A 10,976-nucleotide genomic window follows, 5' to 3' on the forward strand; every position below is an offset into this window, starting at 1 on the left:
ATGTTCAGGTATGGCGTGGTGATCCCAAACAATGTTTAAGGGAGTGGGTGTTGTGGTGCAGCGTGTCAGCTACTATTCAGGAGGCTATATCCTATGTCCAGTGCCAGGGTTTGAGTCCCATCTCTGCTCCAATTCGAGCTGGAAGCGCATGTCCACTAGTGCATGGCCTGGCACTGGCTTCTGCCCTCTATGGAGGAGCCTGGCCCAGTTCCAGCCAGTGTGAACTTTGGGGGAGTCAACCAAGATCCTCCTTCTCAAACCAATAGATTTTTTTTTTAAGATTTATTTCTTTTATTACAGCCAGATATACAGAGAGGAGGAGAGACAGAGAGGAAGATCTTCCGTCCATTAATTCACTCCCCAAGTGAGCCGCAACGGGCCGATGCGTGCTGATCCGAAGCCGGGAACCTGGAACCTCTTCCGGGTCTCCCACGCGGGTGCAGGGTCCCAAAGCTTTGGGCCGTCCTCGACTGCTTTCCCAGACCACAAGCAGGGAGCTGGATGGGAAGTGGAACTGCCGGGATACGGACCGGTGCCCATATGGGATCCCGGGGCTTTCAAGGCGAGGACTTTAGCCGCTAGGCCACGCCGCCGGGCCCAAACCAATAGATGTTTTAAAGGAGAGATGGGAGCTGGATCATTACGGAGAGAAACAAAGCTTGGCTTGCCTGGGGCTCCCCCAAATCATGCCTCTGCCCCCTCCTTATCTCTCAGTTATTATTTTTTAAAACTTGCTTATTTTTATTGTAAAGATGGATCTACAGAGAGGAGGAGAGACAGAGGAATATCTTCCGTCCGATGGTTCACTCCCCAAGTGGCCGTAACAGCTGGAGATGAGCCAATCCGCAGCCAGGAGCCTGGTGCTCTCCTGGGTCTCCCACGCAGTTGCAAGGTCCCAAGACTTTGCACCATCCTCAACTGCTTTCCCAGGCCACAAGCAGGGAACTGGATGGGAAGCAGGGCCGCCAGGATTAGAACCAGCGACCACGTGGGATCCCAGTGTGTGCAAGGTGAGGACTTTAATCACTACGCTATTCGCCAGACCCGTCTCTAAGTAGTCATCCTTTCCAAAGAAAGTGGGGCTCAACCTTGGCGCCTGGTAGAAGAGATCTGGGGGTGATCTTGCTCTTTACGGGAGGCCTCTCTGGGTGTCGGCACTTAGAGGTGCATGAAGAGGGTAGGGATGAGCTCACCAGGATCTGGGGGAGGAGTAAATGGAGGGAGGCAGGAATTCCCTGAACATCTGTGTCCCTAGCCTCTCAGCCGCTGGCTCTGATCCGATTACAGCCAGGGCTTCTGCCGTCCCTGTCCAGGCTGCCCTTCTCGGTGTTGTGTGCCCCACTTCCTGGAACCAGGGCAATGCCCCAGAGGACCAGGTGAACCCCTCCCTGCCCAGATCCGGGAGTTAGGACTCTCCACTTGCAGGACTGATGAATTCCCTTCCGGCTGACTCGTGGGGCCACCCCAGCCAAGCTGAGCTACCTCAGTTTCCCTCCATGGCTTTGCCTTGTCCCCTGGCCTGAGGAGCATGGGAGCAGGAAGCCACAGCCACAAGTAGCAGGCTCAGCCTTGGCTTGGAGGATCAGGAGGCTGAAAAGCCTAGAGAGAGAGAGGCATTGGGATCTGCCATGGCAACCCCCAAACCCAAGTTCCTGCCTGCTGGTGGCAGGAAAATAGGGAGGGGTTGGCTTCATTCCCCCCGTGGGGCTAGTGTGATTCCCAGAGGAGAGCTCACCTTGACCCTGTGGGACCATTAAGTCCCCACCCCCAAAGCGCCATGGACCCTGGCACATCTTGACAGGAAGGCTGCCGACTGGGGTGCCAGTTCTGTTCTCCTCTGTACCTGCAGACAGCCTGGAAGCTCCTATGGGGCTGTTGGCAAAGAGCTGGGCACCCCCATCATAGGTTCCTAGAGGGTTAGGACTAGCTCAAGGTCATCCAGCCTGTGAGACATGGGGTCTTCCACTCAGCCTGGAGGGAGCAGAGCCCAGCTAGGCTGGGCTGGGCTGCTGTGAGTGGCTCTAAGCAATGTAATGTGGGGTCCCTGTGCCAGGTCAGTGTGGCCAGGCTGGGGGAGGGGCTGACTGTTTGTTGTTACTTAGCCTGGGCCCCCGCCAGGGCAAACACAGGCTCCGAGGCCTTTCCCACCACCTGCGGAATCTCCCAGCCCAGCCGGTGGTGACCTGACAGCTGGGGGGCTGGGAGAGCCGCCCCATGTCTTTCTTCAGAGGCCAGGGAGGAAGTCCCTCTGTGCGGTGGTCCTATTGGGGGCAGACACCTGAGTTGGAGGGGGGCTCTGTACCTCAGATGTCAACCCAGGCCCCCTCCTCTATACTCTCATCAATAGCAAACACAGAGCAAAGTGGGGGCAGAATGCAGGGCCTCAGCACCACCTCAACCCTTCTTCTAGGGTCCTAGCAGCCTTGGTTTATCTTTGCTCTCTCCAACCTTGAACTCTCAGTCTTTAGCTAGGCAGCTCCTGCTGCATGCTGTTCATGGGGGCCCTCGATGCACAGACAAGATACTTCATGGGCCCCGGCTCTCCCTCCCAGTGGAGCTCTTGGCCTCCCTCAAGCACAGTTGGACACACCCATGCTCCTGCAGCCTCCGGGCTGCTGCACCTCTGCCCTCTTGGCTCTCAGGGCTCCCACTCACTTCCTTGTCCTTCATCAGCCACACAGCAGGTGGCCTCTAGGAATTCTGTTTCAGGTTCTAGGGAGACCCAGCCTCCTAGCTGCCTCACCTGCCCATTGCCCGCCTGGGGAGATGGGCAATGTTTCCCATGACTGATCTAGATGCCAAAGTTCTCCAAAGAGTTAGCAGACACGCAGTGAGGGGAGCAGATGCAGAAGCAGCTTAGTCAGGGGAAGGAGGGCACACTTGCCAGGGTGGGCAAGAGGAGGAACCCTCTTGGTGGAGAAAAAAAAGGATGTGTGGGGTGAGTGCTGAAGGGGGGTTCTGTGTGGGAGCCAGGATACCTGTCTGGTGTCATGGGGTGGTGGGGGAGCTTGAAGACCTCCTAGGAGACCATGGCCCTCCCTGTCACCCCTGCAAGTGAGCCAGAGGCCCGCATTCACGACTCTGATTACAGCCTGCTAATTTTGCTGCCTAGAAAGCACCTCTTTGGGGGTGACCACAGTAAGGAGGTACAGAGGGGACCGATAGCTAGCCCTCCTTCCTAACCCTGCCCTGGCCTCCAGTGGGTGATTGGTTGGCCCAGGCCTGCCCTACAGCCCTGGCATGCCCTCCCCTTCCTCCCCCCAAGTTCCAGCCCCCAGCTTCTCTGGCCACTGAAGCAGCTTAATGAGCCTAGATCACATGGCCTGCACTGTTGCCCATGGGGAGGGCCCATTCCCACCGTGGCCACCCAGCCAGGCCCTGACGTCAGCAGCATTAACCGTCCACAAGTCTAATCTCTGGCCGGTGGCAGGGCCAGATTGGGCCCATCAGAGCCAAAGCTGAAGGCCAAGTTGTAGGTCAGGCAGGGATTGCAGTAGTCAGAGGTGCTCACAGTGGACGCCCCCACCTAAAAGCCCAGGGTGTGGTGGTGGCGGTGGTTCTAAGGCAGTTCTCTTTGATCTCTGCCCTGGACTGTGAATCAGGCATTGGGCACCCATTGATCGTGCACCCTAAGGTGTAATTATACTGATGTCGCGCGTAGCACTAGGGAAGCTTCAGGCCCAGTGACGCCCGTCCCTCCTCCCCCCACCATACACTCTTGCTGGGAATGGACAGGGATTCTGGGTCTGAATTCCAGAGGAAGTTCTGACACATGGTACAGTCTGGATGAACCAGAAGACACTATGCTGAATGAACTAAAGCAGCCACAAAAAGGCCGACTCAGTACCACTGCACTTGCACGCAGGGCTCAGGAGATACAAAGTCAGAGACACAAAGTGGGGGGTGGTTGGCAGGTGCTGGGAGAAGAGGAGGTGGGAGTCAGTGGTTAATGGGCACCAAGTTTCAGCTTTACGGGACAAAAAAAATCTGAAGGTAGATGGTGATGATGGTGTGCTACACTCAGTGTGTTTAACACCACAAAAATGGATACTTAGCAATGGTTAAGGTAGGGATTTCTATTGCTTTTTGACTTTAAGATTTTTTTTTTAAGTCAGAGTTACAGAGAAATGGAGAAGGAAAAAGAGATCTTGCGTCCACCGGTTCACTTTCCTCGTGGCCACAACATGAGTCCTAGGCCAGGCTGAAGCTAGGAACAAACAGCTTCCTCTGGGTCTCCCATGTGGGTGCAGGGTCCCAGACACTCAGGTCATCTTTGCTGCTTTCCCTAGCCATAACCAGGGAGCTGGATCCAAAGTGGAGCAGCCAGGACTTGAACTGATGCCCACATGGGATGCTGGTGTTACAGGCAGTACCTTCAGCAGCTACACCTATAGTAATGATTTTTATGATACATGTATTTCACCACAAGGGGGAAAAGATGGCAAAAAAAATTTAAAAAAATAAAAATGTGGGCCGAATGTGATAGCCCAGTGACTTGTGTGCCCAGGATCTCATATAGGTGCCAGTCATATCCCGGTAGCTCCACTTCCTATCCAGCTTCCTGCTTGTGACCTGGGAAAGCAGTCGAGAATGGCCCAGCACTTTGTGAACCTGCACCCGTGTGGGAGACCCAGAGGAAGCTCCTGGCTTCTGGCTTCAGATCAACTCAGCTCTGGCCGTTGTGGCCACTGGGGAGTGAAGCAGCAGATGGAAGATCTTTCTCTGTCTTTCCTTCTCTCTGTAAATCAGCCTTTCCTATAAAAATAAATAAATCTTTTAAAAAATCAAAATGTATACAGGGAAGATATTTTTCTTTTCTCCAGGTCCCAATATGTTCCCATACATCTCTGTTGCCTTTTGAGATTTTTGATTGTGGATTTTAAAGTTTTGATTCTGACAAATATTTTTAAAGAGCTCACCTGCCTCCCCAGGAGCCCAGCCTGGCCATAGCCTCAGCCTCCAGACCCCCAGTGGCCTCCTGGAGAAAACTCAACCTGAAGAGCCTAGGATCAGCCCTCTTTCACCCAGCATATCTCCTCCCTCTCTGCTCTTAACAGCAGAGCCCAACCCCATCTCTGGGTCTGATACACTCCACTATCTTTTTGTCTTTTGTTTTGTTTTGTTTTGTTTCTTTCACTGACATACTCCAATGTCCTCATCACACTAGGCCCTGCCTGTCCAAGGAGAGCTTTCCTTCACTCCTTACCCACAATCTTCCTCAAGAGGCTTGAGTTGGTCTCAGATCCCTCCAGGCATGGGCCTCATCAGGCCAGGCCAAATGCTTCTCCCTGGGAGGTCCCGGCCAGCCCTGGGCACTTAGTAGCTGACCTGTGATCTTTTAGCTCCCCCACCCCACCCCAAGAAAGGAGAGGGGGGCCTGATACAAAGTTTTATTTCTGATTCTGCGCGCACAGCTAAAGGGAGTGCAAATTGTGCTTCGACCTAATGGATGAAGCTCCTTGTCCCTGAGTCAGTACAGCACACGCAGGCCCTAGTCAATGGGCAGAAGCAAGTCGCAGGGTGCCGGATAAGCAAGGAGGGAGCAGGGGTGTGGGGCACATGGAGCCTTCAGCGCTCATGGTTCTGACCTGGCGCTCTATTTCCCTGCCAGGGGGCGAGCCGCTGCAGGTGCAGAAGGGTCACTTGGGACTGCTTACCATGCCACCTAAGTTAGACACCTTGGGCACAGCTAGGCCTTGCTCTTTTTCTGACTCCTCTGCCTGGGCTGATCGATGGGCGCCGGACTCTGCCCACAGCCACCCCTCAGGACAGTTCCACCATTGGCCCTCACGTGACCATCCCCTTGGCCTGCCAATTTAGTGGTATGTGTGTATGTGTGTGTGTGTGTGTGTGTGTGTGTAGGGGGGTGAGGCAGGGCATGGATCTCATGTCTGAGAACAGAGTGGGCAGTTCCCGTGGGGGAAGCAGGGGTGGGTGGGTGACTCTGAGTCTGTATTTGGGGAAGGCTTAGCTGGAGACTGTCTCTGGTCACTGGGGCGGGGGGTCCCAGCTCCCCCTCCCCCATATATGTATGGACCAGAGCCAGCTTGGACTTTGGACCTCTGAAATTGCTGGGCGGGACTCACTGGCCACAGAATGGACAGGTATCTGAACTTGTCACATGGAGGTGGACTACGCTGCGGGAAGTGGCAGGACTGCTTTGGGGAGGGCCACCCACTCCTGTCCTCATGACAGGGGGCTGGTGGGGAGGGGATGTTTGCTGAACCTAAACCCACCAGGTGAGTGGTGGCTCCCAGGAGGGCAGGACTGATCAGCTGGGCACTGCTGAGTCACTGCTGAGTCACAGTGTGAGCCCAGCAGTCCTGAGTGTGGCCTGCCTGAGGTCCAAGAGGCCAAGGACAAGGTGGGGCTGGGGGCATGGCCACTCCTCCAGGGTACCAGAGCTTAGGGATGGAGTTTGTGGCTGTGAGGTGGCATGCTGGGGCCCCGGAGTCTTAGGGAGGTGGGGCGCTGAAGGGGTTCTTGGGGGCTACAAGGGTACTAGTGCTACAGGGTATCAAGGCAACACCCATGTGTTCTGGCAAGAGACAAGGGAAGCAGATCAGCAGCCCTGAACCCTAAATTAACCGGGTTTGGGCTTTGTCTGGGGAACTCTGATACCCCAGATGCTGAGGGGAGCGAGGGACCAAAGGATGGGGACTTGCAAGGGGGTGGGATGGGATAGGGCTGCTGGAGTCTGGGATGTGTGGGGCTGCAGTTGTAGGGTGCTGGGCTGGGGCTGGGGAACTAGCCTGCAGGAGAGGGCAGCGTTGTCCAGGCTGTCAAGGACCCCACCTCAGAAGAGGCCACAGTCTTTGAGGTTCTCCTTGATGATAATATCGGTGACCGCGTCGAAGACGAACTTGACGTTCTGTGTGTCGGTGGCGCATGTCATGTGGGAGTAGATCTCCTTCACATCGCGCCGCATGTTGAGCTCCAAGAACTGCACCTTGATGTAGTTGCCCGCGTCCTCATAGGTGTTGGGCCCTGCGGAAGGAGGTGGGTGGGGAGGGGCACTGACTGGCTCGCGGTTCCAGGGCCACGTGGTGTGGGGGTAGCGCCCGAAGGCAGGGTGGGAACTCACCATTGTAGTCTGGGAAGCAGATGCTAAGGTGAGCCTTCTTAATCTTCTCGGAGAAGACATCCTTCTTGTTGAGGAAGAGTACGATGGAGGTGGTGGCGAAGTAGCGGTGGTTGCAGATGCTGTTGAACAGGTGCAGGCTCTCGTGCATGCGGTTCTGTGGACGGCAGCGGCTGTCGGGCACCCGGGGAGGCAGGCACCCGGGCGTGTCCCCCACACACACGCCCTTGCCTCCCCACGCCTACCCTCAGTCTGCCATTCCAACCCCACCCCAGCCACTCACCACCTCATCGTCTTCCACCAGCACCATGTCATATGCGCTCAGCGCGGCAATGAAGATGATACAGGTCACGCCTTCGAAGCAGTGGATCCACTTCTTGCGCTCCGAGCGTTGCCCGCCCACGTCGAACATCCTGTGGGAGCCATGCGTGTGGAGCCTGAGTGCCGCGCACCTCGGGCCCCCTTTTCCCAGGACGCACAATCTTCTCGGCATGTGAGATCCAGGGCCTTGATGGGGGGGCGGGGCTCCCCAGGAGGTGCAGGGGAGGAGTGTGGGGACGTTGGGGTCGTACCGGAAATTAAGGTCCTTGAATGAGAACTGTGTCTCGATGATGCCAGTGGTCTTGACTCGCGAACGCAGCACATCCTGCTCGGTGGGCACATAGCCCGGGGTCACCAGGCGCTCCAGGTCCGAGAGGTAGCTGCGGGCAGAGAGCGAGCTCGTGTGGGTGCGTGGTACCTGGGGCAGGGCCCACCTGTGCCCGCGCTGCCCACCCATGCTCACTAGCCCGCCGAGTCGTTGAGCTGGTATTCAGAAGCGCGTTCGAAGCAGGCCTGGATACCCGAGTCCTTCCACAGCCTCTGGATGATGTCGGACATCTCCTTGGGCATGGTGCCTTCCTCTATGGTGTCGGCCATGTGCATCAGCTTGCGGGCGTCGTCCTGCGGGCCGCGCGGGAGGAGGAGGTGTGGCTGGAGCACCAGAGTCTGGGCCCAACCAGTTGCCTCCGGCCGTGCCCATCCTCACCCCTACCCCCATGCACGGCCCACTTTGGACGCACCTGGCGCGCCGAATCTCCATATTGGATGTTGAGCGTGGTCATGGCGCGCACAATGGCCAAGATGGACTGCAGTGTGTTGCCGTAAATGATGGCAATGAACTCCAGGCACTCTTCCAGCGAGTACCCGTCTTGGTGGATGATCCTGCAGCCGGAGCGAGCGGGGTCAGCGGCCTGCGGGCCGGAGGTGCAAGGCAAGCCTGGTGCATGCACACGCCGCCCAACCCCTCCCTCCCAAGTCCCGGGCCGTCAGGGTACTCACTTCATCTGTTTGACGATGGTGCTCTTCCCGGACTCACCCGCACCTGAAAAGGGAGCAGCGTCCAGCGTCTGCGGTCCTCGCGTGCTGGGAGGCTAAGGCAGGGGGCAGGTGCCAGTCCAACCCAGTCACCCCTATCCCGCACCCCCGCCCCAGGCCAAAGCCAAGTCCCGAAGCTCTGGTGAAAAATCTTGTGTAAATGTCCGTCAAGTGACTAAAAGGGGGCCTGAAGTGACCTCCACTGGGCTGTGTGCGTTGAGTCCCCCAGCCTCCGGTGTGCGCAGCTTGGCCTGTGCTGAGACCAAACTGATCCCGGAGCGCCACCTTGTGGGTATTCCAGGCGCCGTCCCCGTGGGTTTATTTGAGCAGGGGGAGGGGGGGTCACCCACTCCTCCTGTTTTGTTTTTTGTTGTTCTTGTCTTCAGAAGGAAGGTGGGCAGGCTCCAAAAGGCTCAGAGAGAATTAGCGCCTTTGGGTGGGGGAGAGGACAGAGCTGGTATCCTTTTTGATCCTGTCCCTGCCAGGGCGTTGGACATAGTTAATGGGATTTCCGGCTTAGTCTCTGTGTCTGCTGGCCCAAGGCGGCTGAGTAGCTCTAGGTTGGTCCCTGGTCTGCCTCCAGCTGGTTGGCTGGCCCCTCGAGTTTGGATGGAACATACTCCCTCACTCTGTGCTGGTTCCTTGGGGAGGGGTTGGCTGTGGCCTTGAGGAAGGCCAGGGTCAAGTCCCACCTCCCCTCCCCATCCATGGACCACTGTGGACCAGGCTTTATTTCCTTCAGTGCCCCTCCACCTCCACCTGCTTGGCAGGTGAGCCAGCAGGGTAGTCCTGACACCCGAGGGCCATGGTTTGTAAATCCAGACCTCCTAGGAGGACTGTGGCCTTCTTCCCAGGGGAGCAGCCAAGTGTGGGGATCCCTGAGAGGCCCCTGGTTCCCAAGCCCTGCCACACAGGTTCACCAAACCCATGGCAGCTGTAGCCAGAGGAGCCTGTGCAGACCAGTCACAGTGGACTTAGCACCTGACTTTCTGAGGCCCAGCCCTCTAGAGGACCTTGGCCTGCTCAAGGTTCCCACTCTGTGCCTTTCCTAGTCCCAACCTCTTTTTTCTTCCTCCCGGCAAGGCTGTCCACCTGCCCCCACAGGGCCTTACCCAGGAGCAGCAGCTTCACTGTCCGAGCATCCTTCTCAGCGTCCTCCTTCAGCTTCTTCTCCAGCTCCCTGGAGTGCTTCTCCTCAGCGCTGGCCCCAGCCCCCATGGCTCTGGCAGCAGGAGAGGGTGCAGGGTGGGCAGGTGGCGCTTTTGGGTGTCGGGAATCCCAAGAGCCAGATAGGCCTGCTGTAGCCTCCCCTGCTGCCCTTCTGGCCCAGTAACTGACAATCAAATGGCTCTCTGCAGACTTGTGCAGGCCCTGGTGGAGGGGGTGCTGAGTGGGATTTGGGGGCTAGGAGTGCCCAAGAGCCAATCAGAGACAAGGACAGGTGAATCTAGCTCAGCCCCCCAACTTTGTAATCAGCGCTGGCATGGCCCCAATCCTTCCCCTGCTGACTCTGCACCCCTGGTGTGCCCTCCCCATCCCCCCAGGAGAGGCGCGGGAGACAGCAAGGAGGGTTGGTGCTCAGATGGAGAAAGGTAGGTTCTAAGTGTCTGGTGGAGCCTGGGGCAGGGCTGGCAGTAGGAGGGTCTGCACGGGCCTAGCTGGGGCTCACCTGGCTCCTCCACTTGCTATTAGCCCCAATGGCTGTCCAGAAATGTCCACTGTGTGTGCCTGGGTGTATGTATCTGTCCTTCACTGGTACAACACATGCAAGGCAATGATGTGCCACATATGCACCTGTGTACACATGTATGTCATGTCTACACGGTTGCTCCCATGTGCCTGAGGGTGCCCATCTATGCAGGAATGCACCTATGTGTGGAGCTTCTCTTCAGGTGCACATTATTCATTTGGATTCAAGTGTCTGACATGTGCCTGCTCACATGCCAGGAGGCCTATGCGTGCCTACATGTGCACATGTCTGCAGTCTTGTCTAGGCTTGCCAGTTCCCTCCCATTAATCAGGAAACCTCCCTCCAGAGGCCCTGAGCCCAGTGGCTGGCCTCCCTCCGGCTCTGAAAGTTGCCTGCCTCTGGCTACTCAACTAGCACAGCCTCTGAAGCCCACGAGGGGGTGCCAGGGCCCCAGATACTGAGCACTGGGGCTAACACAGTAAGTGGGGGAAGTGAAGTGGCTCTTACACTGACCCTCCTTGCTGGGTGAGGGGGATGTAACTTGATTGGCCCCACTTTGAATTCCTGAGCCCCAGATCCACTCTGCAGCTCATGCTGCCCATGGTTGGCATTCTGCAGGAGCCCAGGTCTGGAAAACCCAGGCTGGTTTTGCACAATGGGTTTCTCTGAAGTGGGAACCTCCTTCTGCCCCCCACCTGATTCCACTACCTGGCCCCACTCTCCATGCCCATTAGGTGTGGCTCCACATCCCGCAGCTGGGCTGATGTTCAGCATAGCAGTCAATATGCCACTCAGGCTGCCATGGCACGCATGGGTTCTGAGCCCAGATTTGCAGATTCCAGCTCCTTG

General features: G+C 57.1%; 1 protein-coding gene across 1 annotated transcript; it reads right to left on the bottom strand.

Annotated features, from left to right (window-relative positions):
• Positions 1–5,600: 5,600 nt before the first annotated feature.
• Positions 5,601–10,800, bottom strand: GNAT1 (G protein subunit alpha transducin 1). The gene is made up of 8 exons (XM_004581487.2): positions 9,550–10,800; positions 8,402–8,444; positions 8,143–8,284; positions 7,866–8,023; positions 7,654–7,782; positions 7,365–7,494; positions 7,085–7,238; positions 5,601–6,987 (listed from the first exon to the last, which is right to left on the bottom strand). The coding sequence occupies exons 1-8, from the start codon at positions 9,653–9,655 to the stop codon at positions 6,797–6,799; spliced, it is 1,053 nt and encodes a 350-aa protein (XP_004581544.1). The 5' UTR covers positions 9,656–10,800; the 3' UTR covers positions 5,601–6,796.
• Positions 10,801–10,976: the final 176 nt, after the last annotated feature.

This window comes from Ochotona princeps, chromosome 21 (genome assembly GCF_030435755.1).
Source record: "Ochotona princeps isolate mOchPri1 chromosome 21, mOchPri1.hap1, whole genome shotgun sequence".
Lineage (NCBI taxonomy): Eukaryota > Metazoa > Chordata > Mammalia > Lagomorpha > Ochotonidae > Ochotona > Ochotona princeps.

What these genes read in the sequence shown, in the direction of transcription:
- GNAT1 (XM_004581487.2), bottom strand. Translation starts at nt 9,655, where the DNA reads ATGGGGGCTGGGGCCAGCGCTGAGGAGAAGCACTCCAGGGAGCTGGAG. An exon ending in AGTGAAGCTGCTGCTCCTGG is followed by an intron (nt 8,445 to 9,549) that starts GTAAGGCCCTGT and finishes CTCCCTTTTCAG; the next exon opens with GTGCGGGTGAGTCCGGGAAG. An exon ending in ATGGAGATTCGGCGCGCCAG is followed by an intron (nt 8,024 to 8,142) that starts GTGCGTCCAAAG and finishes CGCGGCCCGCAG; the next exon opens with GACGACGCCCGCAAGCTGAT.